This window comes from Oryctolagus cuniculus, chromosome 3 (assembly GCF_051225735.1).
Source record: "Oryctolagus cuniculus isolate XC-2025 breed Fujian yellow rabbit chromosome 3, ASM5122573v1, whole genome shotgun sequence".
NCBI classification, from domain to species: Eukaryota; Metazoa; Chordata; class Mammalia; order Lagomorpha; family Leporidae; genus Oryctolagus; species Oryctolagus cuniculus.
The window spans coordinates 105,813,146-105,841,037 of record NC_142869.1 but is presented as its reverse complement, the minus strand read 5'-3'; the positions used below and the strand labels follow the sequence as shown (position 1 = coordinate 105,841,037).

The 27,892-nt window shown below is 37.1% G+C and overlaps 1 protein-coding gene across 7 annotated transcripts in view; it reads left to right on the top strand.

Moving 5' to 3' along the window:
- THSD7B (thrombospondin type 1 domain containing 7B) overlaps positions 1 to 27,892 on the top strand; it is a 985,451-nt gene that overhangs the window by 583,011 nt on the left and 374,548 nt on the right. For 6 of the 7 annotated variants that reach the window (XM_051849593.3, XM_089329248.1, XM_070071551.2 and 3 more), the window contains 2 exons: positions 8,554 to 8,683; positions 13,919 to 14,022. In XM_051849593.3, coding sequence (XP_051705553.3) covers positions 8,554 to 8,683; positions 13,919 to 14,022 — 234 coding nt within the window. Of the gene's footprint in view, positions 1 to 8,553; positions 8,684 to 13,918; positions 14,023 to 16,767; positions 21,198 to 27,892 lie in introns of those variants that run through there. The other variant, XM_089329251.1, reaches the window with a different exon arrangement.

Here is a 27,892-nt window from a genome sequence, read left to right as displayed (position 1 = left end):
TCCAGTCCAGGCTATTGTGGGCATTTGAAGTAAAAAATATACATGAGAGCTCTTTCACTCTCTCTGTCTGCCCTTTAAATAAAATCAAATACATAAATAAAAATTAAAACAACCCGAAAATCCCTCAAGATTCTGATGTGCAGTTAGGGTTGCAGACAATGAGTGGAGTAGACAGTAAAATCAGATATGTGTGACTTCAGTTGTGACAGTGAGGAGAATGACCAGACCCAAAGAGGGTCACTATTTGATAAGATTAACTCATTGAGGGGCCAGCACCATAGCGCACTAGGTTAATCCTCTGCCCTCGGTGCCAGCATCCCATATGGGTGCTGATTCCAGTCCCGGTTGCTCCTCTTCCAGTCCAGCTCTCTGCTGTGGCCCAGGAAGGCAGTGGAGGATGGCCCAAGTGCTTGGGACCCTGAACCCGCAAGGGAGACTAGGAGGAAGCACCTGGCTCCTGGCTTCGGACCTGTGCAGTTCCGGCCGTAGCGTCCATTTGGGGAGTGAATTAGTGGAAGGAAGACCTCTCTCTGTCTCTCTCTCTCACTGTCTATAACTCTACCTGTCAAACAAATAAATAAACATCTAAAAAAAAGATTAACACATTGAATCAGAGATCTTGTAAGAGCAGCAGTAGTGGAGGATGGAAAGTAGAGGAAATTGGAGAAAGACTCTGGAAGTTTAGAACTATTTGTGCAGGTTTCTGTTAACGTACAGTGCTTGCTATAAGTAAAAAATGTTTATTTGCCTGAACTCTTATCCTGGATAGTTTATGCAAGGATAAAGTTAAATCCTCCCTCTGAAGTCTTTGTTAAAGATGTTAAATGCTTGCATATAAAGAATTTTGAGTTCACTGATATATATTCATTGGTATTTAACTGAGAATGCTTTAACTTCCATTTAATTAGGTATTCCTAACAGCTGTCCTGTGAATTGGTTCTGCAGTGTTACTACCCACATAGGACAAGTAAGAAAATCAAAGCTCTGAAAGGTTAAGTGCATTGCCCAAGGTCATAAAGCAATTTGGTAATGAGCTGGGATTAGAAATCAGAGCCCTGGAGGTCTTGTCCATTGCCAGATCCATTGAATTTGGCTTCTGTTGCAAAATGAATGATGATTATCAAAATGTAAGGATATAGAATACATATTTTCAGGCAACATTTAAAATGAAAGAAATACATGGATATCCTGGAGCCTGTTTTCAGCATTCTTGGAAAGTTTAGCAGGAAAGCTTTATAATTTTGCTTAATTCCATCCATATACAGATAGTGTCTTTAGCTCGGTGTTCATTTTGAAGTATCTCAAGGTTTAGGCTAGGAAGGAATTCTGGGGGAGGAGGTTGCCTTTGATGTATCAGCTCTATATGTGGAACACCAAGATGAATAGGAAGAAAGTATATAAAAGCTTCCTACTCATGCTTTTTCTGGAGAATTGCATTTTTCTCCACTTAAGCCTCTATTTCTCCTTGAACAGAGGATTGATGGCCTTTGGATAATAAACACAAAGTTTATATTACTATATCTGAAAGCTTATAAAACCATGGAGAATTTTTTCATTATTATCCATCCATCAAGTTTTGCTTCTGCTACACTGGGGAGATTTAATAATGCATGTATGTACATTTCCGTATAACACACAGTACCTAGGTGAGTTGGCTCTATGAGCAGACACCTGATAAATATTTATCAATGATGACAACACTGTATGTGGTTAATGGTTCCTTCTTAGAACTCAGAGTCACAGTATCTATTTCTCCAAATTTAAGTGGGAGACGGTTGGGCTGGTGGTGAATCCTTGGTTTTGCGCCTGTCCTAAAAAGAAAATCGAGTCTGTTTGACTCTCGATAGTGTGTATGAAGAAACTATTTTCTAGTGTTCTCTTGAGCATAATTAGTTAGTATGAGATAATAACTTTATGGGAGGGGAGGATGTTAAAATTCAAAGACCTAGGGCTGCCTAACATCATACCAAGATCTTGTTTGTCTGTAGCAGTGACTTAGAAACAGATTTCTTAATGAGCAAAGTGCAAGTTGTTTTCCCCTCATGTTAATACTCCACTTTGATTAAATGCCAGTTGTCTGCAGTTACGTTGCATCTATTTGTGATGTTTCTATCATAATAACATACAAAAGTAGCTCCAATTATTTTGAAATAAGCCCTATACTCGTTTTTCCTCTTTAATTTTTAATTTAAGGATTCATAAGCAAGTGAATTGGCACACATGTTGTCTCTAGATGCATGAACTGCTATTTCAAGTAGAAATCTGTGGCAATAAATCAAAAAGTCCAGAAATTAGATTGAATAGGTAATCTTAAGAATGGCAGTACAATCTACCTTTTCCATGTGTTTGAAACACAATCCTATAATATGTTAAGAAACAAAATGCACTTGTTTCTTACATTTGCAAGAAGGTCATGGTCTTTGTTTTGATAACCATATAATTTTTCATACAAGCTGAGAAACTTTTGAGAGTGAATGGAGAGGCTATTAAAGTCAGCATAGCAGACATTAACGAGGACTTCCCTCAGCAATCAGCACATTTTATCACACTATCTATTCCTCTGCAAAAATATGAGAAAGTGATTTTGAGTATCAATGGCCTTGCAATTGGAATTCACTTTACTGGTAACATGGGAAGATTGTAAGGCACTCAGCATCTACTCCTACAAGCATTGAACATGGATGAGACTCAGCTCTGAATAGAGGACTCTTGTCAATTTATGTTTCTATTGTTAAATTAGAGGAGAGTCCACTATTGCAACTTTTCTTCTGTTATGTTTAATTCTTCTCCCTTTCTCTCTTCCATGAACTTACATTATGCTAGGACAATTTCCCTGAAATTGGTAATAACAATACACTTTAAAAACACTATCCCTTATAATCTGAGCAGCATTCATAACAACTGGAAGCTTGGAGTTGACTGTTTTGTATCCAAGGTACCTGATAGTTAGGAAAGTTAAAGGAATTGCTGGAAGTCTAACAGCTACTAGGGTTGTAATCCAACCCCAGTAATGTGTATTGATGTAATAAAGATATTAAAGTGCCTGTGGTGTCATACTTTTGCTCCAAGATCCATTACAAAGAAATGGCCAGCAGATTTCTAATTTTGTTTCTTTTAGTGGTGAACTGAATGAATGAGTAGGGAGGAGGAAGGAAAGAACCAGGGAGAGCACCAAGATTTGGAAGGGAGGTGAGGCTGAGGAATATTGATGCCATGAGGCATGGTTGGGGGTCACTGAGGTCTGATCAGCAGTGGGGATGTTTAAGACACCGTGGGAAATTTCTGGTCAGTATTCTGCAGATTGGAATTGCAATAACTGTCACACGTTGCTGATCCATAGCCCTCTAGTATTTATTGTGTTCATTTAGTTGCCTAGGAGCACCTGCTGGCCATGTGTCCTTCTCCTTCTGTATCTCTATCAGTCAGTACCTGTGTTCACTGATATGCTACCACACATTTGCCTTTGCCCTACTCTCACAACTGCATCAGTTTGAAGCTTAGAGAGTTCAATTTATTATTTCAAATCATTGGTTGAATAACTCTTGTATTAGGGCTGACACTCAATTCAGTGTGATGAGCTACTGTTTACTGCAAATCACACACAAGTACTGTTGGTGTACTTATTTTTCACCTTTGCTACCACCTTTCTTTTTTAAAAAAGTAAAAGATTTATTTATTTATTTGAAAGGCAGGGTAACACAAAGAGAGAGAAAAGAGTCAGAAAGACACACACACACACACACACACACACAGAGAGAGAGAGAGATCCATCCATCAATTTTGTATCCACCATTTCCTTTCCCAGGGGCTTCAACATTCAGGTCTGATCAGGCCAAAGTCAGCAACCAGGAATTCCATTCTGCTCTCTCACATAGAGAACAGGGACACAAACACTTGGCTCATCTTCCACTGCCTTCCCAGGCACATTAGCAAGAAGCTGAGTCAGAGGCAGAGCAGGTGGGACTTGAACCAGTGCCTTGAAATGGTAGCAAGTGGTGTACCACAACACCAACCCCACTATAATCTTTTATGTAAGATAAATAAAGACTTTCACAAAGAAACTACACATATCCTACAATATTTACAACCTACTCATATATTTTCTATGTTAAATATAGATCTTGATCTTTAAATCAATATCTCTTCTAAATGCTACTTCTTCTAACTGTAATTAATAACTATGTTTAATTATGCCTGATGACTTAGTGATGAAAAAATATGCCTAGATAAAAACTGAATTTAAAGTAGTTGTTTATTAGTCATAATGATACTTTAGCAATTATTTATGTTTGCAAACAAGCAGTTTAGTTTATTGTTAATTTCCATAGACCTAATGAAGTTACAGACATCATTTACAAAGTGCTACAAAGAGTGTGGTTTTATTGACACTGAAGCCATCTGCAAAAGGGTGCTATCCACAAATTGCTTAGAAAGGAAGAGGATCCCTTTAGAACAACAGAGGAACTGTGCTGTATTTTCCTCCCCCTGGAATTCCCCACCCTTTCTCTTCACCTAAGGGGTCAGTCAGGGTTGTAATCCTGACTGGCTCGCATCGGACAAATTATTTACTTCTTCTTCTTTACATTTTATTGTCTGTAAAATGGGAATAATAATAATAATACCAACTTTATAAGGTGTTATAATAATAAGGTAGGATAGCACATAAAATATTCTGAAGGGACCATCACATAAATTAAAGTGATAATTCCTCGAATGTTCATATGTTTTGCACAAATGTAATCCAAATAGGTTTTTCCTCTCCCTCCATTTACTTTCCAGAAATCATTTTCTGGTGTTTATCCATTGGTAAAGGGAGGTTTTGTTTGATAGCCTGAGTCTCCACTTGGCCTTTTGCTCACCTTCTCTTGCCTGGTTCAAGCTATGATATGGGAGCTGCCTCAGGCATCTAGCTCTTTTGTCATTAATTCCTCTTTAGATATATGGGATTATTTTTCCTCCCCTCAGTACAAAACCTCTACCTTCATGCTGGCATCAAAGTAGTGGTGAAGGAAGTACACACACCTGGTGTGTACACACTGCTTGCCTTTGAGTTTGCCTCTGCTCACCTGCATCAAATCCAATGTGCCTGACAAATTTTGCCACAGATTTTACCATAATTTGAGGTATGTAAATTGTAGGGAGATTAAACGTCCTTTGAAAGTGCATATGACCATACTACAGTTCAAGGAAGGAAGAAGCATACACACACACACACACATACACATCTCTTAATAGCTGGCTCACACATTCTAGTGTTTTTTCCCTATCTCAAGATCTTCACTTAATTCTCTCTAAAGACAGATACATTTTTCTTCATTTCTGTGCAGTGATAATCATTTCCTCTCTGGAAAATCTTATCTTTATTCTAAACGTCTGTTGTTACTATACAGTCCATCCTTCCCAACCTGTGCCTGAGCATAGGAAGGTCATGAAAATTGGTGCAACAATTTTTCTTAAACTAGGAATTGTTTGACCTGGACTCACACTAAAATAGTAGCCCTGTGTGTGTGTGTGTGTGTGTGTGCACACGCGCAAGTGCATGTGTGTGTGTGTACAGAGGAGAAGCACAGAACCATGCTCTAGGCCTATTCCCTTTGCGAGTTTCTCTTTCAATATGAGATGAAAGCATTTCTTTTATTTTTTCTGTTGTCTTCAATTTTTGTTTTTTGAAGATTTATTTATTTGAAAGGCAGAGTTAAAGAGAGGCAGAAAGAGGGGGTGGGGAGAGAGAGAGAGAGGTCTTCCGTCCACTGTTTCACTCCCCAGATGGCTGCAACAGCTGGAGCTGTGCCTATTTGAAACTAGGAACCAGGATCTTCTTCTGGGTCTCCCATGTGGCTGCAGGGGCCCAAGCACTTGGGCCATCTTCCACTGCTTTCCCAGATCATAGCAGAGAGCTGGATCAGAAGTGGAGCAGCTGGACTCAAACCAACCCTTGTATGGGATGCCAGCACTGCAGGCAGCGCCTTTACCCACTATGCCACAACACCGGCTCCTTCCATGTTTACTTACAGTCTCCTAAGATCATATTTGGACAAAACATGTAGACACGTAAACCCATGTTTGTGTGTACATTCTAAGATAACCAGTAATTTTTAGAGTAACTTGTATTTGGAATTAATTGGAGAGAAGATATTTATTATAAAAGGCATAATTATTTATCAAGTAAATAGCTGTGGGCAAGCATCAGGCCCACAGCTTTGATAGAGCTAGGGAGCCAACAAATACCATGACCACTTCACTACACTTTTTGCTATTGTTGTGTGCTCCATCCCCCTGTTGACCAAACTTAATCAAATGCCCATGGGAAAAACTGCCTGCAGACGCAGCCCATCACTGGCTAGTTCCCTGAGTACAGAGCAGGTTAAAGAAGTACAAAAGGAGGATCCAGGGAGCAAATGGAAAAGATTCAGTGCATCTCCTTCACTTCCAGGTCAAGGTTATGAAAGGTATAAACGTGTTGGTCTCTCTTGCTTTTTAAATTTTAATTCAAAATGATAGAATAGGAAGTTGAGAAAGCTAATTCATTGTCACTAACTAAAGTGGTGGTGGTAGAAGAAAACTCATCTACCCAAGAGGACTCTGAAGAGTCAGCATGGCTCATGTGATAAAAGACAAAGTGAGGACTACGTGCTGGAAAAAAATAGGCTATTTAAATGCTTTAAGTAATCCATAGAGGCATAAAATAGCCATGCAATTATAAAAAAATAAAATATAGTACATGCTAATTTCTCTTCAATTATAGCAAAATGTCAGTAAATATTGTCTAAATTTCACTAATCAAGAAGTAATAACATAAGCATATTATTTATAGATGGGAAGCTAACCACAAAAGAACTAAATCCAGAAAACAGTTCTAAATGTTCTATCTGGGGAGGAAGACAAGAAGTAGGAGAGTTGGGTTGTGGGTCATTTACTTCTCATTGTAAATTATCTTGTATTAATTAATGATTAAAATATACATATATTATTTCAACAAATCCTCCTTTATATTCTTTGTTTTTTTCTCATTTGGTTACTGGCCTTCTAAAAATCTCTTAACATATAGTTAGGTCCATTACCTGTCAACAATTATACTAATGGATTCCATTTTCTCCTGTGCTTTCCCTTCTCTATAACTGCTGTTTCCTGCCCTAGCATCCCCATGTGTGTGCATGCAACTCTTCATGACGTGTCTTTCTGTGTTAATTCTTTGTGCTCTTGTGGCTCAGTGCCTTTTCTCAAACTCCTCCTCAAAGTTTTCTGAAATAATTTCAGCATATATCATATATAAACATATAGTATTCTGACTCCAAGATCCAGAATAAATCTTCCTCCTCCATGGGATACCTATGGTTTCCAGAGAGGAAAAATGAATTTTATTTATTCTGTATAGAACAAATACTTCTTCATGGACTACCCACACTTTACAATATCTTATAAATAATTGTATAGGTATCTACACCAATCCTGCTTAATCATTAGTTCTGTAGATTAGATATTTTGTCTGTATAATGAGTATTCAGTATATCTTGCATATAGTATTTGAAATAGTTGCTTAACAGTAATTGATAATAATGGATTTTAATGCCATTTTTGATTAAAAAGTCATCTGTAGATTGTGAAATGAATGCTTCAGCAAATTAAAGTGAACATCCATTGCCCTTTTTATTGAGATGCCAATCAATACTTCTATTCCCCAACCAAACCATGAAGTAAAAAAGAATTTATTCTTTTCTAACTTTAGTGCCCCTTCCATAAATTCCAGTTACATGGATGTTGGTTATAATGTTTTGTGATATAATGAATCTTGTAGACAATAGCCATAAATAAATAGGTACAAAAAGAAGTCTGTGGAACAGGCTTTTGGACTAGTAGTTCAGGTACCTCCATCCCACATCAGAATGCCTTGTTTAAATTCCTGGCTCTGACTCTGGACTCCAGTTTCCCACCAGTGCAGTTCTTGGAAGGCAGCAAATAATGCCTCATGTAATTAGGCCCCTGGTACCCATATGGGAGACATGAATTGAGTACAACCTTTGGCTTCAGCTTGGCCCAATCAAGGCTGTTGCAGACCTTTGGTAAGTGAACCAGTGGATAGAAACATTCTGTCTGTCTCTGTTTCTCCATGTCTGTCTCTCTCTTTCTCTGTATCTCCAACTTTTAAATAAATAAATAAGAGTTTTAAAATAATTAGGTATCCTACAGAGAAATGCCATACTCAAGCAAATGGATTGCTAATAATAAAACTCAAGGGTCCTCAGCTATTGTTTGGAGGTTAAAGAGGGAATTTGGGGCCATTGGATCATGCCATTGAAAATGTAGTTTCTAATCCATTTAAACACATTAGACAGTAAGAAATGATCTTTGCATATTAGAACATATATATTTGGAATCACCATTAATGGATTCAGTGTGTCTGTCTCACAAAAGTGAAGTTGACCATTAAGTCCTGCTCCTTCCTCCTCTTGTACTCATTCCTCAGGTTGTCTTCTACGTGTACTTACTTTACCTCTCATTTTTGCAATTGTTTTCTAAATTTTGATCTGCATCAACATTTTTCTTTTACTTCAGGAAATGCTACAATAAAACAGTCTCGATACAGAATTATCATCCAAGAAGCAGCCAATGGAGGCCAAGAGTGCCCAGATACCTTGTTTGAAGAGAGAGAGTGTGAAGATGTCTCTTTGTGCCCTATATATAGGTAATTAGTTATTTTTAAAATTGTCATTAGACCTTATTATAAGTAATACCCTACTTTCCTTCATTTGAGATATGTTTGTTAAGTGAAAAGTAATAAGATTTCACATCGCATATATTCTAATGCATCAGCGTTTTTCTCCAGGTAACTTTAATGTTTTTAAAAAGGAGTAAAGGATATGAAAGTCTAATTAATAGAGAAAGTAAACAAACAAATTCCACTGTAAGTGAGCTGCTGGACTTCTGCCACCCAGGCAGTCAACATTCATAATCATGATCCAAAGAGATTCAGGATGAAGTCTTTACCAGTTAGGGATGGGAATTTTATAAATAAACATACATATGGGTACTTCAAAATGTTTGTAAAAATAGTAAATTAAAAAATAAGATTATGGAGCTGGTGCTGTGGCGTAGCAGGTAAAGCTGCCACCTGCAATACCAGCATCCCATTTGGGCACCCGTTTGAGTCCTGGTTGCTCCACTTCTGATCCAGCTCTCTGCTATGGCCTGGCAAAGCACTGAAGATGGCTAGAGTCCTTGGGCCCCTGCACCTGCATGGAAGAGCTGGAAGAAGCTCCTGGCTCCTAGCTTCAGATAGCGCAGCTCTGGCCATTGTGGTCAACAGAGGAGTGAACCAGCAAATGGAAGACCTCTCTCTCTCCCTCTCTCTCTCTCTCTCTGCCTCTCTTCTCTCTGTGTAGCTCTGACAGTCAAATAAATAAACCTTTTAAAAATATTATTTTGGTGCAAAAAGTTTTTGAAAATATGTATACATATGATATGTATATATAAAAGTTCATGGTGAATATTCATTATGAGAAACTTTTCTTGCACCTAAATAAGCTTATCTTTTAATTCATTTTTAAAGAATATTTTATTTATTTGAAAGAGTTGGGGGGGGATAGAAAAAGAGATCTTCCATCTTCTGGTTTACTCCCTAAATGGCTGCAATTTGGCCAGCCTTAAATAAGTAGCCAGGAGCTTCATCTAGGTCTCCTATGTGGGTGCGGGGACCCAAGGACTTAAGCCATCTTATGCAGCTTTCCCAAGCACATTAGCAAGGAGCCTAGATTGGAAGTGGAACAGTCAGGATTTGAAACCAGTGCTGGTTATGGAATGTCAGCCCTGTAGGAGGTGACTTAACCCATTATGCCACAATGCTGGCCCCTTTTAATTTATTTTTTCACAAACATTTTTTAAAAATTATCTTTAATAAACATGTAAAAATTACACATGTTTATGGGATATCTTGTTATGTTTCTATACATGTTTGTATTATGTGTTTTCCAATCACAGTAACTATGTCTCTTTCATCAAATATTTAACATTCCTTTATTGTGAAAACATTCAAACTTCTAGTTTGACTTTTTTCGAGAAATACTGAGTACGTTACTATTATTTGCAGTTACCTTAGTTTGTAATAGACCACCACAATGACTTACTCCTATGTAACTATAACTTAGTAGTCATTACTCACCTTGCCCCATCCCACACTTCATCTCTCCCCCATTCTCCCCAGCTTCTGTAAGCACCATTCTACACTTCACCTCAGCAGTTAAGATCACCTGTTGTTTTAGACGCCACATACTAGTGAGATCATATGATACTTGTTTTTATGTTTTTGGCTTATTTCACTTAACATGATGACCCCCAGTCTCATTCATGTTGCTGCAGTTGACAAGATTTCACCCTTTTATTTCATTGTGTATTTATAAGACATTTGCTTCATCAGTTCATCAGTTGGTGGAAACTTAAGTTGTTTCTGTTTCCCAGCTCTCATGAAAGAGTCTGCAATTAACATTAAGATGCAGATACCGCTGTTACAGACTGATTAATTTTCCTTGAATATATACCCAGTAGTGGGGTTCCCAAATCATGTGGTAGTTCTTCGTTCAGTTTTGGAGGAATCTCCTTACTGTTTTGTACAATGTTATCATAATTTGTATTCCTTCTGATAGTGTGGAAAATTTCTATTTTCTCCATATCCTCAACAGAGTTTGTTAACCTTTTTTGTTTGATGATAGCTAATCTACGTGGAGTTAGGGAATATCTCATTGTTTTTATTTGCATTTTCCTGATGATTAGTGAGCATCTTTTCATATACCTGTTGCCCATTCGTGTTTTTCTTTGAGAAATGTCTGTTTAAGTATGCTGCCTATTTTAATTGAATTATTTATTTATTTCCTATTGATGTTTGAGTTTCTTATATATTCTGGTTATTAAGGCCTTGTCAAATGTATAACTTGCAAACATTTGCTACCATTCTGTAGGTTGTCTTTTCATTCTGTGGATTGTTTCCTTCGCTATACAGAAACTGTTTGATGAGAACCTATTTGTCTATTTTGCTTTTGTGTCCCTGTGCTTTTTCAGTCAGATCATAAAAATTGTTGCCAGTTCTAATGTCCTGAAATGTCTCCTGTGTTTTCTTTTGTTGGATACAAGGTTTCACATCTTAATCTCTTTCACCCTTTTTGTTGATTTTTATACCCAAGAAGAGATATCTAGTTTGATTTTTTTCTGCATGTGGATATCCAATTATATCAGCATCATTTTTTGTAACAAAAGTCATTTTTCCAATGTGCATTTTTTTGCAAACTTTTTAAAGTACCCTAGTACACATATATGAACACACACTCACAAAATGCACACATACATACACATACACAGAAATTAGCTTGCCTTTATTCTCTTGTCCCCAAGCTAAACCCTTTGATCAATAATTAAGAACAAGTTTATATTCCATTATTAATAATTTTGTTGGCATACACAAAACTGCCTTTAGCAAAAATGTCTAGTGTTTCTCCTGATTATTTGAAAAACTGTACCTTAAAGCTGTGTGATTTGGGGGCTAATTCTTTCAGGACAATGTATGCTCTTCTGTTTTTTAAAGAAGACCCTTCCTTTTAGGTAAAATTTAAGGGTACCATTGGAGAAGTCTAGATTACTATTGATTTTATCATTCTTTATTCCCATTGTTTCTATCTGATGACTAATTTGTAAATAAACACTGGGAACATGCCCAGACTACCTGTTTTTCTTCATTAACCGCAGGGCCAGTGTGGAAACACTGTCAGTATTCATCCTTTGGTGCTGTGTATAAATATTGAAGCTTCTGAACTAGCCAAAGAGCTCTCAAGGAAAGTAACTAAGTGAAAAATTAGCCAAATCAAATATTAGGAGACATTTTTCTGATGCCAGGGCTATTATCATTAGATAAAATCTCAGAAACCCTGCAAGGCCTCTTCTATTCCCTTGGCCACTCTTTGTTCTCTCATGTTATATGGTAATTTATCCATGCAGGCTGGAGCTAATTTCCATTATTGACCCCCTGCCACTTTCCCTAGAAATCAGATCCACTTTGTAAGAATTGTATCATTGTTTCATATTTCTTTTTTTGTTTTTGCTTGTTTGTTTTTTTTTTTTTTTTTTTTTTTTTTTTTTGACAGGCAGAGTGGACAGTGAGAGAGAGAGACAGAGAAAAAGGTCTTCCTTTTGCCATTGGTTCACCCTCCAATGGCTGCCGCGGCCGGTGCGCTGCGGCCGGTGCACCGCACTGATCCGATGGCAGGAGATATGTTAGTTTAAAATGGGTCCAAGTTGGCAGCATGGTCAATCTTACTTATTTATTATTACTATTTTTGGTTTTTAAGTTTTTAGTGAGTTTTTAACAGATTCAACATAGTTTATAGATAGAATTCTAAAAATGTGATGCTGCCTTCTTCCCTTCCCCTCTCCTTCCTTCTCCCTTTCTTTCTTAGTTTTTGAGATAATATATTTTAAATTCACATTATAGTAAAAAAAAAAGGCTCAATGCTTCATCAAATGAGAATGTTAACAAGTAAAAAGAAAACAAATAAAAACACCCTCTCTTTCTTAGTAAAACTTTTTTGAATTTTAAGCAGTAAGGTCAAGTATCTCCCAAGGCATCACATTAGTAAGTTAAAGGGATGATGCCGTGGGAACAATTTTCCCTGTATAGAGTTGGCAATAAGGGCACCCCAGAGTCCAGAGCTTAGCATCCAGAGTCTTCAGACACACAGCTGGCCTGTCCTGACCTATACAGTTTCCAACATATCATTTAACCTCTCTAAAGCCAGCTTTCTCAGCCCCAAACTGAGAACTTAATAAGGGAGTTTAGAAATTCCTTCCTTTCTTTCCAGTCTAGGTAGCAAGCTAAAGAAGTTTAATTATTTTGTCTTAATTTGCCATGCAAGCTTATGTAACCTCCATTTAAGAAATCTGAATGGGGATAGCTTTGTGGCTCTGCAGATTAAGTCACTGCCTGCAGTGCTGACATCCCATTTGAGTGTCTGTTTAAGTCCTGGCTGCTGTGCTTCTGATCCAGTTCCCCGCTAATGCACCTGGGACAGCAACTGGAGATGAACCAAGTATGTGGGCTCCTGCCACCCATGTGGGAGTCCCATATGGAGTTCCAGGATCTTGGTTTCAGCCTGTCCCTCCCCTGACCATTAAAACTATTTGAGGTGTGAACTAACAGTGGAAGATCTCTCTCTCTCTCTCTCTCTCTCTCTCTCTCTCTCTCTCTCCAACTCTGTCTTTCAAATAAATAAATCAATGCTTTAAAAAAAGGGAGGGGGGCTGGCACCATGGCTCACTTGGCTAATCCTCCGCCTATGGCGCCGGCATCCATATGGGCGCTGGGTTCTAGTCCCGGTTGCTCCTCTTCCAGTCCAGCTCTCTACTGTAGCCCGGGAAGGCAGTGGAGGATGGCCCAAGTGCTTGGGTGCCTGCATCCGCGTGGGAGACCAGGAAGAAACACCTGACTCCTGGTTTCGGATCGGCACAGTGCACCGGCCAGCCGTAGCGGCCATTTCAGGGGTGAACCAATGGAAGGAAGACTTTTCTCTCTGTCTCTCTCTCACTGTATAACTCTGTCAAACAAACAAACAAAAAAAGAGAAATTTCAGTGTCATAGTTGAAGCATAGAACTAAATCCCCTTACTGTTTTAGTGTTGTGTGTGTATGCATGTGTGTGCATGAGAGAGAGAGAGAGAGAGAGAGAGAAAGAGACTGAGACTCTCCCTCTCTCTCTCCAGGGGGAATAGATTTCTGTCTTCCTTACTGCTTACCAAAGTTTAATTTTATTACATTGGTTTCAAGTCTATTTATAAGGAGTTACTATATTTATGTTTTGAATTTTTAAATTCATCCATTTCAAGTGTTTCCTTTGTGTGTTTGTTATGGTGAAATTCTGTTTCTCTGTTGTTTATGATCATAGATGGAAGCCACAGAAATGGAGCCCCTGCATCTTAGTGCCAGCGTCTGTCAGACAGGGTATAACAGGCACCAGTGAAGCGTGTGGAAAGGGGCTGCAAACAAGAGGTAAGGGAATATGTAAATAACCTTTCTATTCAGATGAAATTTACATCGTGTTTCTTTTCTCATGTGTTGCTTTTTTTATTTCAGTAGGTTGTGAGATTATTGGGTGGGTAAGTTACTTATATCAATGTTGAAGTTTGTTTGGCATTAGTTACTGTGGATCGTTTGAGGTCATCTTTTATTTATGACCAGTTAGTGCACTTAAGGACTAAAGCAGTGTATGCAAATATCTGTTCTCAGTCATAGCACAACCCAATGATGATGTTCCAAAATCATGTTGGATGTCAGCAAAGCAAGGAAGGATGTGGCAGGAATAAGATCCAGAAGTATAGGTTTGCACTTTTTTACGTGCTAATATATAAATGAAAAGATAACTGAATGAATTAACTAATCTTAATGATTAAGATATACATAACTGTTCTACAGTCATAGAAAGGAGCTATTAAAATTTTAGAAGACATTGGTAATAGGCTTCTGGATCTCAGAAGATCTAGAAATGTGACAAATCTCTGAAAAGCAATTAGAGACTCAACAAACTATTCAGTTTTCTTTTTCATTCATAATCTAAGTGCCAAAGATACAAAGCTTGACAAGGACATGATTTATTCTTAAAATAAAACCCTTTCTCTAAAGGAATATGTGTAGCAGAATAAGACATTTGGACACCAATTGCATTTATTGGTTTTATAATTGGTGTTATTTTAGAAGATACTTAGAGTTAAATTTCTCTTCCTGTTGCATAGGTCATACTTTGGCAATTATATCCCTATCAAAACACTTAAAGATGAATTTGACTGTCCAAGTAGTTTTACTTAGGACTACCATGATGCTTTATAGAGACTTTGTATAAATTACAAGAATTACTTCCTTAAAACATTTTACTTTCATATATCACAAAATTTTTGTAAAAATGTGATCTTTAATTATCAGTCTTTTGCATATATTATGCTGCACAAATTGTTTTAAAATATTCAGATATACCATAGGAATTAAGCCCTTTGAAGAAGTCACCTGTGTACAGTGAACAATTTAACTCTAAATAGGACCTGGGCATTAGTAGAGTATCGTAATGGTCGGTTCTCATTAAAAAACTATTTCGTAAACTTTGAAGAAATGTTGCTTTGAAATGATGTAGAATTCTATCACATAAAAGGCAAATTATTTCACTTATCCGTAGAGGATTCTACTTTGAATTCCAATTTAAATGGATTTCCAGCTGGATTACAAGATAGTCTTGTAGAGTAAGCAAGTAACCTCCTTGCTTACTTGCAATTTTTAAGTAGCAGGATGAGTCAACAATTTTAAGAAAATGAAGGAAAAATATTTATTCACCCACATTTATTCTAAAATTACTTCCAAACCATGAAGGCAAACAAGAGGGAATAAAACATTATCACAAAATATGTTTCAATGAGCCCTTTAAAGAATCATTTCCAATGAGCACGATATGCTTAGCTTTAAGTAAATCAGGAGCCATCTGAAACTTCAATTACAGTATATGGATTTAGAAAGTGAATGTCGATATGGTAAAGTATGTTGTGAAACAGGATTATGCCTACATGTTGGCAGGATTAAATTTGTGGATGCTGAAGAGAAACAAACTGATTTTTCTGGATAAGTCCAGAAAGACAGCACATACTGCAAAAAGAAGTATGAAAGGTTGTGGTTGTGTTGGTAGAAGGGGATACAAAACAAGAACTTTTTAAAGTCTGGGTAAAGAATCATGCCCATCTTCTCCAGTTGCTTATCTTTCACTCTGCAAAGTCAGGTTCCTACCATTTCCTATTTGTGTAGGAGTCTGGCTGTTTATTCTCTGGAAATGCAGAATTGGCAGGGTTGTGCTCTTCAGATACTAGGCAGGAGTGGGTATAGAAGAAAGGCAAGACCAAAGTTAGAATGATCACAGGAAAGTCAGTTTATGGGATTATGAGACTCTCAGTTTCCTTCTTCCGTGAGCTTCTGCATACTAGCTGGTCAGCTTTTATCACCCTTCCCCACCAGTGCCCAGGCAAGAAATTGGGCCATTTTTTGCTAAAGACAAAATGTCTAACAAATAATAAAATTTAAGGTTCAACAATATAAAAGCTAAATGTTTGATATTCTTGCTATATAGCTCATCAGACAACATGCCACTATTCAAATGCAAGCCAATACACTTGTTAGTCCTTTAGTATTATATCAGTGGATAACTGTGAATCACTTGATATTAGTAAAATGTCTAGGATGAAAGAAAGCAAAGAGTTGGAGGGAGATAAACAGTCAGTATAGAAATTTGAATTGCAAACTGCCAAGTGTTGATATAAGACAAAACAGAACATAAAGGAGGAGTACCATCCAAGAAGGAATGTAAAGAAGTTCCTAATATGGAAAGTTACAAATCCCTGGGTTGTAAGAGGTCAAAATGGTTGACTCACATTAAGGCATATCATTGTGAAATTTCACACTGGGGTAAGGGTACCATCCTAAATATTCTAGAAAAATGAATAGTATATTCCCTATATAGAGGGTTCAAATAAGAATATCATAGGACTTTGCAACATGAGCATTGGAAAGTAGAAGGAAGTACAACGATACATTCCTAAAGTTGAATCATAATGATTTTTAAAATTTTTTATTTAAATTTTTTTCTTTGTTTTTAATAGAATCAGTGATTTTAGATATATATCTAAGAACATAATGATATTTCTCTTCCTCCCCCTCCCTCCTGCCCTCCTTCCTTCTCCCTTTCTTTTTTTTTTTGTTTTTCAGATAACATATTTTAAATTTACATTACAGTAAAAAAACTTAATGCTTCACTAAATAAAAAGTTTAACAAATAAAAAGCAAAAAGACCCTAGGGTTCATTAGGAATACAGACAACAGCTATAAAGAGTAATTAAATGCAAAATGACCATTTTACTCATATATAGTAAATTTTAAAGTAACCACAGATCATTAACACTATAGTAGCATAGCATTCTTAACCATTGGTTTGACAGAGATATACAACAAAGGTTTACTAAACTATATTTGCAGAAATGCTGATACAATCAGAGATCTCCTTCTTTTTTTGTTTGCTTTTAAAACTTTAGCTCCCACATATAAAGGAGAACATGTGATGTTTGTCTTTCTGGGTCTGGATTATTTCACTCAACATGATGTTCTCCATTTGTATCCATTTTGCTGCAAATGGTAGAATTTCGTTCTTTTTATAGCTGAATAATATTCCATTGTATTTATATTCCACATTATCTATTCTTCTGATAAACACCTTTGGTTGATTCCAAATTTTGGCTATTGTGAACCGTGCTGCTATAAACATGGTAGTGCAGATGCCTCTTGGATTAATTGTATTCAAGTCTTTGGGGCATATAAACAATAGTGGGATTGCTGGATCATATGGCAAGACTATTTCTAGTTTTTTTTTTTTTTTTTTACATCTCCACACTGTTTTGCATAGTAGCTACACTAATTTACATTCCACTGGCAGTGTATAAGTGTTTCCTTTTGTCCACATCCTCGCCAGAATTAATCATTCTCCATGTTTTGGATTTTAGCCATCCTGTCAGAGGTGAGATGATATCTTACTGTGGTTCTGATTTGCATTTTCCCCATGACTAGTGATGTTAAGCATTTTTTCATATATTTGTTGGCTATTTGTATTTCTTCTTTTGAGAACTGTCTAATGACGTGCTTTGCCCATTTCTCATCTGCATTGGTTGTTTTTTTGTTGTTGAGTTTTTTGTTACTGATATATTCAGGATATTAATCCTTTGTTGGATGGGTGGTTTGCACATATTTTCCCATTTTGTTGGATGTCTCTTCACTCTATTGATCATTTCCTTTGCTGTGCAAAAACTCTTGAATTTAATATAATCCTATTTGTTTTGTTTTGCTTTTGTTGCTTGTGCTTTGGGGGTCTTATCCAAGAAGTCAACCCCTACACCAGTGAGTTGGAGGGTTTCCACTATGTTTTCTTCCAACAACTTCATAAGATCAAGTCTTAAATTTAAATCTTTGAGGCCAGTGCTGCAGCTCACTAGGCTAATCCTCCGCTTGCGGCACCAGCACCCCAGGTTCTAGTCTCAGTTGGGGCGCCAGATTCTGTCCTGGTTGCTCCTCTTCCAGTCCAGCTCTCTGCTGTGGCCCGGGAAGGCAGTGGAGGATGGCCCAAGTGCTTGGGCCCTGCACCCGCAAGGGAGACTAGGAGGAAGCACCTGGCTCCTGGCTTCAGATAGGCGCAGTGCACTGGCCATAGCGGCCAATTGGGGGGTGAACCAATGGATGGAAGACCTTTCTCTCTGTCTCTCTCTCTCTCTCACTGTCTAACTCTGTCCAAAAAATATAAATTTAAATCTTTGGTCCATCTTGAGTTGATTTTTGTATATGGTGAGAAGTATGGATATATATATGTATATATGTATGAGTAGGTATGTGTATATATTTATATGTGTATGTACACACATACAGTTTTGCCAGCACCATTTGTTGAAGAGATTATCTTACTCCACTGTAAAGTCTGAGCACTTCTGTCAAAAATATGTTGGTTCTATGTATGTGGACTAATTTTTGTGCTCTTTATTCTGTCCTATTGATCTATGTATCATTCCATGCAGTTTTTATATTCATAGCCCTTTATTATGCTTTGAAGTCAAGTCTTGTGATGCCTTCAGCTTGGTTTTTCTTGTTTAGGGTTGCTTAAGTGATTCTGGGTCTTCTATGATTACATATGAATTGTAGAATTGATTTTTTTTTATTTCTGTAAAGAATGTTATTGCTGTTTTGCTAGGGATTGCAGTCAGTCTGTAGATTGCTTTAGGTATGGACATTTTAATGATATTGAATCTTTCAACCTATGATTTAATCCAATCCATGAAAGAAATCATTTCTTTCATCAATGTTTGATAATTTTTGTTGTAGAGATCTTTTCCTTACTGTGGTTACATTTATTTATAAATATTTGATTTTTGTGGCTGTTATGAATGGGATTCCTTCGATTTCTCTTCCTTTGAGTTTTCCATTAGCATACAAAATAATTGTTATTTTTGTATGTTTATTTTGATACCTGCAACTTTTACTGAATTACTTTACCAGTTCTAAAAGGTTTTTTTGTGTGGAGTGTTTAGGATTTTCCATGTACATTACACCATCTGAAAACATGGATAATTTGATTTCCTCTTTTCCTGTTTTGATGCCCTTTATTTCTTTCACCTCTCTAATTGCTTGGGCTAAATCTTCCAGTACTATAATTGAATAAGATTGGTGAAAACGAACATCTTTGTCTGTTCCAAATCTGAAGGTAAATGCTTTCCATTTTTCCCCTTTTATTATAATATTGGCTATTGGTTTGTGATATATCACCTTCATAATTTTGAGGAATATTTCTACTATACCTAATTTCTGAAAGGCTTTTATCATAAAAGGGTGATGAATCTTATCAAATGCTTTCTCTGCATCTGTTGAGATGACCATAAAGTTTTTGTTCTTTATTCTATTGATGTGATTTATGATTTTTATTGATTTGCAAATATTTAACCACCCTTGCATTTCTGGGATAAATCTCACTTGATTGAGATGTATGATCTTTTTGATATGATTTTAGATTAGATTTGCTAGTGTCTTGTGGAGGATCTTTGTACCTATGTTCACTAAGGATATAGGCCTATAGTTTTCTTTTTATATTGTGTCTTTGATTTTGGTATCCAAGTAATATTGGCCTCATAAAAAGAATTTGCCACAGTTCCTTCCAGTTCAATATTTTGGAATAGTTTGAGGAGTATTAAATTTACTTCTTCTTTGAAAGTTCTGTAGATTTCAGTAGGAAAGCCATCAGGTCCTGGCCTTTTCCTTTATGAAAGACTTGATTACTGCTTTAATCTCATTGCTTGTCATGGTCTGTTTAGATTGTCCATATCTTCTTGATTTAATCTCTGTAGGTTATATGAAAGAATTTATCCATTTCTTTGAGGTTTTCCAGTTTATTAACATAGAGTTTTTCATAGGAGTTTCTTATGTTCCTTTGTATTTCAATGGTATTGGTTCTAATGTTTCCCTTTTCATCTCTAATTTTAATTATTTGAGTATTTTCTCTTTTTTTTCTTTGTTAGAATGTCTTATGGTTGACTGTTTATCTTCTGCAAAAACCAACTTTTAGTTTTTTGTTCTTTTGTATTTCTTTCAATTTAATTTATTTCTGCTCTGATCCTTATTTATAGCTTCCTGCTGATTTTGGCCTTGGATTCTTGTTTTTCTGTCTCCAAGATCCATCATTATATCATTAATGTAAGACATTTCTCCTTTTCTTAAATGTAAGCATTTAACGCTATAAACTTCCCTTGTAATACTCCTGTTACTGTATCCCAAAAGTTTTCATATGTTGTGTTTTAATTTTCATTTATTTCAATACAGTTTTTTATTTACTTTTTAATTTCTTCAGTTGATCATTCAGTAACATGATGTTTAATAAACAGCTGATATCAATAAGTTTCCATGTATTTGTGCATGTTCTTTTTATTCTTGTTGATTTCTAGTTTTATTTCTTTGTGATTTGAGAAGATGCAAGGTGTAATTTCAATATTTGTAAATTTACTGAGACTTGATTTATGGCTTACTATGTGATCTGTCCTAGAAAAATGTTCTATGTACTGATGAGAAGAATGTGTATTCTGTAGCTATTTAGTGAAATGCCCTATGAACATATGTTAAGTCCATTTACTTAGAAGTACATTTCAACTCCAGTGTGTCTTTATTGATTTGCTGTCTGGGTGATCTGTACATTAATGAGAGAGAGGTGTTGAAATCACACACAATATCGTATTGGAGTCTATCTCTCCCTTTAGGTCCACTAGTGTTTGCTGTATATATCTGGATGGTCTTGTGTTGGATGCAAATATATTTATGATTATTATGTCTTCTTCCTGAATTTAACCTTTTATCAAAATATATTTATCTCTTTTTTTTTGACAGGCAGAATTAGACAGTGAGAGAGAAAGACAGAGAGAAAGGTCTTCCTTCGGTTGGTTCACCCCCCACAAATGGCTGCTACGGCCACGTGCTGTGCTGATCCGAAGCCAGGAGCCAGGTGCTTCCTCCTGGTCTCCCTTGCGGGTACAGGGCCCAAGCAATTGGGCCATCCTCCACTGCCTTCCCAGGCCACAGCAGAGAGCTGGACTGGAAGAGGAGTAACCAGGACAGAATCCAGTGCCCCGACCGGGACTAGAACCCAGGGTGCCGGCGCCGCAGGTGGAGGATTAGCCTAGTGAGCCATGGTGCCAGCCAATATATTTATCTCTTTATCTTTTTTTTACAGTTTTTTTATTTAAAGTCTATTTTTTCTGATAGCAGGATAGCTATGCCTGCTTGCTTTTGGTTTCCATTTGCCTGGTATAACTTTTTTGAACCCTTCACTTTCAGTCTGTATGTCTTTTGTTTGTGAAGTGAGTTTCTTGTTGGCAGAATGTAATGGAGTCATTTTTTTTTTTTTTATCCATTCAGCCATCCTAACTCTTTTAGTTGGTGTATTTAATTCATTTACTTTCAAGGTCGCCATTGATAAATTAAACTAAGACCTGTCATTTTGTTGATTGGATAATGGTTCTACCTACTCAGTTAGATAATTTGGTGATGTTTTGTGTTTCATGGTTACCTTTAAGACAGGACTCCTTTCAGAATTTCTTATAAAGCTGATGTGGTGGTGGATTTGCCCAGTTTTTGCTTATCTGGAAAATACTTTATTTCTCCTTCACTTTTAAAGGATAGTTTCACTGGATATAACATTCTTGGTTGGGAGTTTTTTACATTAAGACCTTGAATCTACCATCCCACTCTCTTTGGCCCATAGGGTTTCTGCTGAAAAGTCTGATGTTAATCTAATTGATTTTCCTTTATATGTAACTTAATGCTTTTCTCTTACTATCTTAAAGACTTTCTCCTTATCTTTAACTTTTGGCACTTTACTATAATATGCTTTGGAAAAGACCTTTCCTTGGGTTGAGTCTGCTTGAGGTTTCAGACCTTCTTGTATCTAGATGTCCATGTCTCTTTCAAGACCTGGAAAATTTTCAGCTATTATTTTGCTTAGCAGGTTCTCAATGCCTTTTTCTGTTCTTCTTCAGGAATACCTATATATCAATATTTGGTCACTTACTGTATCCCATACTATGCGTAGACTTTTTCTTCATTCTTTTTAAATTCTTTTCTCTTTATTTTTGTCTGACTAGGTAATTCCAAAATTCTTGTCCTTGAGATCAGAAATTCTTTCCTCCACTTGATCTATTCTGCTGTTACAGCTCTCATATATATTTTTTATTTCACTGACTGAAGGTTTCATCTACAACATTTCTGTTTGGTTCTTCTTAATGAATTCTATCTCCTTGGTAATATGTTTATTCATGTCACTCATTGATTTCCTTATTTCTTTAATCTATCTGCATTCTCTTGTATCTCATTGAGTTTCCTTACAATCATTATTTTGCATTCTTTATCTGTCACTTTGTAGATTTCCTTCAGTTCAGAATCTAATTCTAGAGTATTATTATGTTCTTTTGCAGGTGTCATGCTTCCTTGTTTCTTCATTTTTCTTGGATCCCTACTTTGACATCTGTCCATCTGGTGTATTTATCCCTTCTTCTTTTTGGAGTAGGTTTTATTTTAAAAGAGTATATGGTTTCTCTGAAATGCAAGATATCACTTCACTTGTTCCTTTGACTGTGGTTCTAGGTAAGCCCAGGAGTATAGCTTCTGACTGATTTGTGTTAATCATTGCTAGCTGTGTCTATAAGTGACACAGTGTTCTAGTTTGCTGTTGTTCATAGGTATAAAATGTGGTTTTGAGATAAGTAAGAGTTTCTCTGAATGTGTGTGTGTTTGGTCCATAGAGAGTTCAGTGTCAGTCTCCCTGGCAAATGTGTTAACCAGGATCTTTTTCTTGATGCTGAGAAAGACATGAGTGGCTGCCCCCTTGTCCTCTGACAAGCCAGAGTGATGCTGGGGCTTGTGGCACCATTTGCTGTGGTACCAGGACTGTGTGATATGGATGGATTCTTCCTCTGATGCTGCTAGGAGAGTCCAATTGGTACTTTGGCTTATAATACCAACAGTCCTAGTCTTAGGACTAGTAGATGTAAACTGAACCCTTTAATAATCCTACAGGGTGACTACAAGGTATACATAAGATTTTACTCTGGAGGGGTGGGATGCAGATAGATTCTTCCCTATGCCCACCTAGTAGATTCCAGTGTCACAGAGAAATTTAGGTTGAATTGTTATAATCCTGATGTTGTAAGGTATAGTGGAATCATTACCCAGATCTCCCAGATTAGGGGCAGATTTTTTTTATGGGCTGCCTCGGTGTTAGCTCCCAGAAGCTAAGGCAAATCCACCTGGCTCACATAGAGTGCATGAGCATAGCTTGGAGGAGAAATCTCCAAAACTCCCATAGTTATAGGATGCAAGGGATCTGTTGTTTGCCCCACATGTTGCCCTGACTGTGACTTTAATGCTGGTAGAAGCAGAATGGAGGAAAGATATCAATAGAAAAGGCATCAGTACAAAATGTCTAACATTAAGCAATGGGTTGATTAGCCCATATGTATGTTTTTTAGAAATGAAGCATACACACGCCCAAAAACTATAAAATTCCAAAAATAACTGAGTGAACACAAACTGTATCTTTTTTATTAATACACATATTTAAGTGCTGTGTATGTGTCTTCAAAAACATTGTATAAAAGCATGTCACAAAAATGAGTGTAATTTTAAAATTATTTTTCCTCAAAATAAACTTATCTCTGGTTCCATTTTTTGTTAAATGTTTGCAATATCCTTATTTGTTACTTTGCTAAAATATTTTTATAATGAAACAGCTTGTAAATTAAAAAAAAATTTGTGTTATTTGAGAAGTAAAAAATGGGCAGAGGGGCTGGCGTCATGGCATAGCACGTAAAGCTGGCACTTGCAGTGCTGGCATCCCATATGGGCGCTGGTTCCAGTACTGGCTGCTCCACTTCCGATCCAGCTCTCTGCTATGGCCTGGGAAAGCAGTAGAAGATGGCCCAAGTCCTTGGGCCCCTGTACCCATGTGGGAGACCTGGAAGAAGCTCCTGGCTTCAGATCAGCTGAGCTCCGGTCATTGTGGCCAACTGGGGAGTGAAGCAGCGTGTGGAAGACCTCTCATTTTCTCTGCCTTTCCTCTCTGTGTAACTCTGACTCTCAAATAAATAAATAGACCTAAAAAAAACAAATGGACAGAGACTCTCATTCCCTGGTTCACCCCCAAAATGTCACCAACAGCTATAGCAAGCCCAGGCCAAAACTGGGGGTTGGGAAGTGAATCCCTGACTCCCATGTGAGTGGTAGAGACTAACACCTGGGATATCACCTGGTGCCTTCCTTGGTGCACACTGGCAGGAAACTGGGACTGAGAACTGGAGCTGGGACTCAAATCCAGGCACTCCAGTATGGGATGTCAGCATCTCACCTAGCCACTTCATTTCTAGGCCAAACACCTGCCCGAAAAATTTGTTAACAGGATGATTTATTTAATGTTGTAAGTGATTATATCAGTAACTACACTACAAAGAACTGTATAGACTAGACCCTGAAAGGAAAGATAGTCCAGAGAAGGAAGAAAGAGGGGGAAAAAGAACTTACCTGTTTTCTTCTGTGTGGAAAGGTTTCTTCCGTCAGCCTTTCTTGCTAGTTTTCACATACGCAGCCTTTATCCGTGCATATTCCAGAGATTGGACTCCAAAAACATATGTCCATAACCTGACCCATATAACTTGGGTCTGTGGCTCTGTTTGGAATATGGGCCTTTGTAAATGTAATTAATTAGAAAGTCTCAAGGTTAGATCATCTTTATTCTTCACGTGGTTCCTAAATCCAATGATGAATGTCCTTACAAGATATAGAAGAAGGCAGAGACTGTTAAATGATGCACCTGGAAGTCAAGGAATGTCCGGCTCCAATGGAAGCTGGAAGATTAGAGACCAGATCCACCCCTAAATCTCTGGAGGGAGTGTGGGCCTGATGGGATTTAGTTTTCATTTTTTGGCCTCCAGTTCCTGATAGAACAAATGTTTTGTTGCTTTCAGACACCAGTGTGTGGGAGTTCATTAGGAAGTTTGAAGATGAAAGTATGGTATTTTTATTACTCTGTTATTTCATGAAGGTCTCTATTCCTTTGCAGAATGTTATCCATGAGAATGCTTTGGGCACTGTATTTCAGTTGCCCGAGAAAGGGTTTCTCTGTGCTTGTTTTGTCCACTCCAATGGAGGCTTTATCAATCTGCAAGTCTTCAGTTTCCTCTGTGAGGATTTAAAGGAGCTTGAGCTCAGACAGTAAAGTCGTGGGGAGGCCAGCCTGGGGTTATAAAGTCTCATGAGGGATCCTTTCCTCTTGCCATGCAGTGCTAAATTTTAGAACTGTGAGTGCTTTGCGAAGACCTTTTGCTTGGTAAGTTTATTTCTGTGTAGTTCCCCCTTAAACACTGTGGGCTAGTCTTGTAGTCATTGCTTCTAGAGTGGGGCTCTGATAAGCATCTCCATGGCTGGTCTTAAGTCCTCCCAGCCTCACATATGCGTTATGAAGATGTCAGTGTGGAAACTCGAATCTCCAAGATTCATAAGAAACCCTCAGGTTTAAAGTTGCGTTTCCTGCTTGCTTTGCAGGGTCTGCTGCTTTCATTTGTTTGGGGCTCCATAAGTGCCTGTCTGTGGACTTCTTCATTAATATATTAGAAGCCATCTGTTGTCCAGTGTTTGCAACTTTTTGATTTAAAAGAAACTTTTAAAACTTTTAAGTGTTTTTACCATCAGAAACAGGAATATCTCCTTATTTTAGTTCATTGCTGTTATATTGATGATTTGTTTAATAGGTTCACAATTAAGAATACAGTTCTGGAAAACTCTTCTAATGAAAAAGGGAAAAAAAATAAAAAAAGAAGAAGACTAGGATTATAGCCGTAGTTCCGAGGAGTCAGGCATTCAGGGTTCCGTTGTCCTAGTAGACTCATAGTTTAAGGAGTGCTTCATGTTCTTTCTGCTCAGTGTCTTGTTCCTAACCCATATACAGAATGATAGTTCAGCTTCTACATGAAACATAAAAGGAAGAAACTTAAATGTTCTAATACACTTTAAAGACTGCCCTTTAAGGGGTAAGAGTGAAGAACAAAAAAATAAAGAGAAAAAGAAAAGATGTTGGCATTCCTTGGAGAACGGCTTTGTCCCTGGGCTGATTCTTATTTTGCTGTGTTCAATGACTGCTTTAAAACTGGCTTAATGGGCTTTGCAATGTTATCCTTCCGGACAGTGCCTTCTTCTCCTTCAGCAGCTTGTGAGTGAATTCTATCAGCAAACAGACTTGACATCTATGGCACTGTAATGGCTACAGAGTGGATATGGAGATCGAAATTGTCTTGTTCAAGATACCCTTGACTTCTTTGAAGTACCTGCATTCTTTTCTGGTTTATTTCCACTGAATAATGCTTTTGTGGACCAAAGGAGGCAGGTGTCTAATCTCTGTCAAATCTTTTTGTTCTTTCTTAATTAGTTTTTGTCACAGTGAGAGGCAGCCTTATTACACAATAGTTTTGTTGGAATCTGTGTTTCTTTGCATTCAAGGAATCTTTTAGAATAAAGGTTCTTTTCCATTAAAAAAAAGTAAGAAAAGAATCCCTCTTGAATAAGATCTAGGCTACCTTTATTTATTTATTTTTAAAAAAGGTATGGAGTTAGAAATCAGTAAAAAGAAGTTAAAGAAAAGTGCTGCTTAAAGTCAGTAGTATAGCAATAATGCCTGGTATTCAAAAGTGAAAATTCCTATAAAATACATACATTTGTGTGTGTCTGCCATTTAAGCAAGGCATGATTTTTTTCAAACAGTTTTCATAATCTAATTTATAAGACTTTTCAATATGATTTAATCTTTAAAGATTAGTTTATGCGATTTTCCAATACTGTATGAATTATATAAATATGTATCCAGATGCATAACAAGTAAATAAGTTACATGACCTATATCCAGAGAAAACTGTGTTTTACATCTGAGTATTCTAATTTTCTGAATTAAAATAATTCTTCCCAAATTGCATTGTCTTAGTTGAGAAAAGAGAGATAAATATGCTAACCTAGCATTAGCTCAACAGAAAACTTTTGTTGAGAAAACACTTAGAAAGACAGCAAAACAAACCCTGAGAAATAAGAAAGTCATAATGCTATGTCAATAAAAATTTGAAAACAGTCCATCAGAGGTAGGTGTTTGGACGAATGGTTAAGCTGCAAGTTGGGACTCCTGGATCCCATATTGGAGCACCTGTGTTTGAGTTGCAGCTCCACTCTTGATTCCAGTTTCCTGCTAATGTAGTTTCTGGGTAGGCAGCCATGATGGCTCAGGTAGTTGAAACCCTGGATTGAATTCCCAGCTCTTGGCTTCACCTTGGCCCAACTTGGGCCACTGGGGGCATTTGGAGAACGCTGCAATAGAGAAGGGCAACCTCTCTTTCTCTCCTTCCCCGCAGCTTACCTTATCCATGTATCTCCCAGATATATAGATATAAGTACATTGATTGATAGATAAAACCTGTCAATCATCTAGTCATGTTCTTATTCCTGGTGTGAAGTATCCTTTTATTTTAAGATATAAAGAGAATACATAGCAATCATTGAACTTTTATTCTCCACACAGATATCCATAGTTGTGTAATATTATACTTGCACAGATTTATTCTCTGTCATATTCCATACATAGAGCACAACTAAAAAGTCTTCTCAGTAGGAAAATAAATATATAGGTCTTAACTTTGACTAATAGCCATAAACCAATATAATCATAGTTTTTAATTCTAAACAACAACAAAAAAAGGTAGGGTAGAGGAGGTTCTGCTTAGAAACCTTG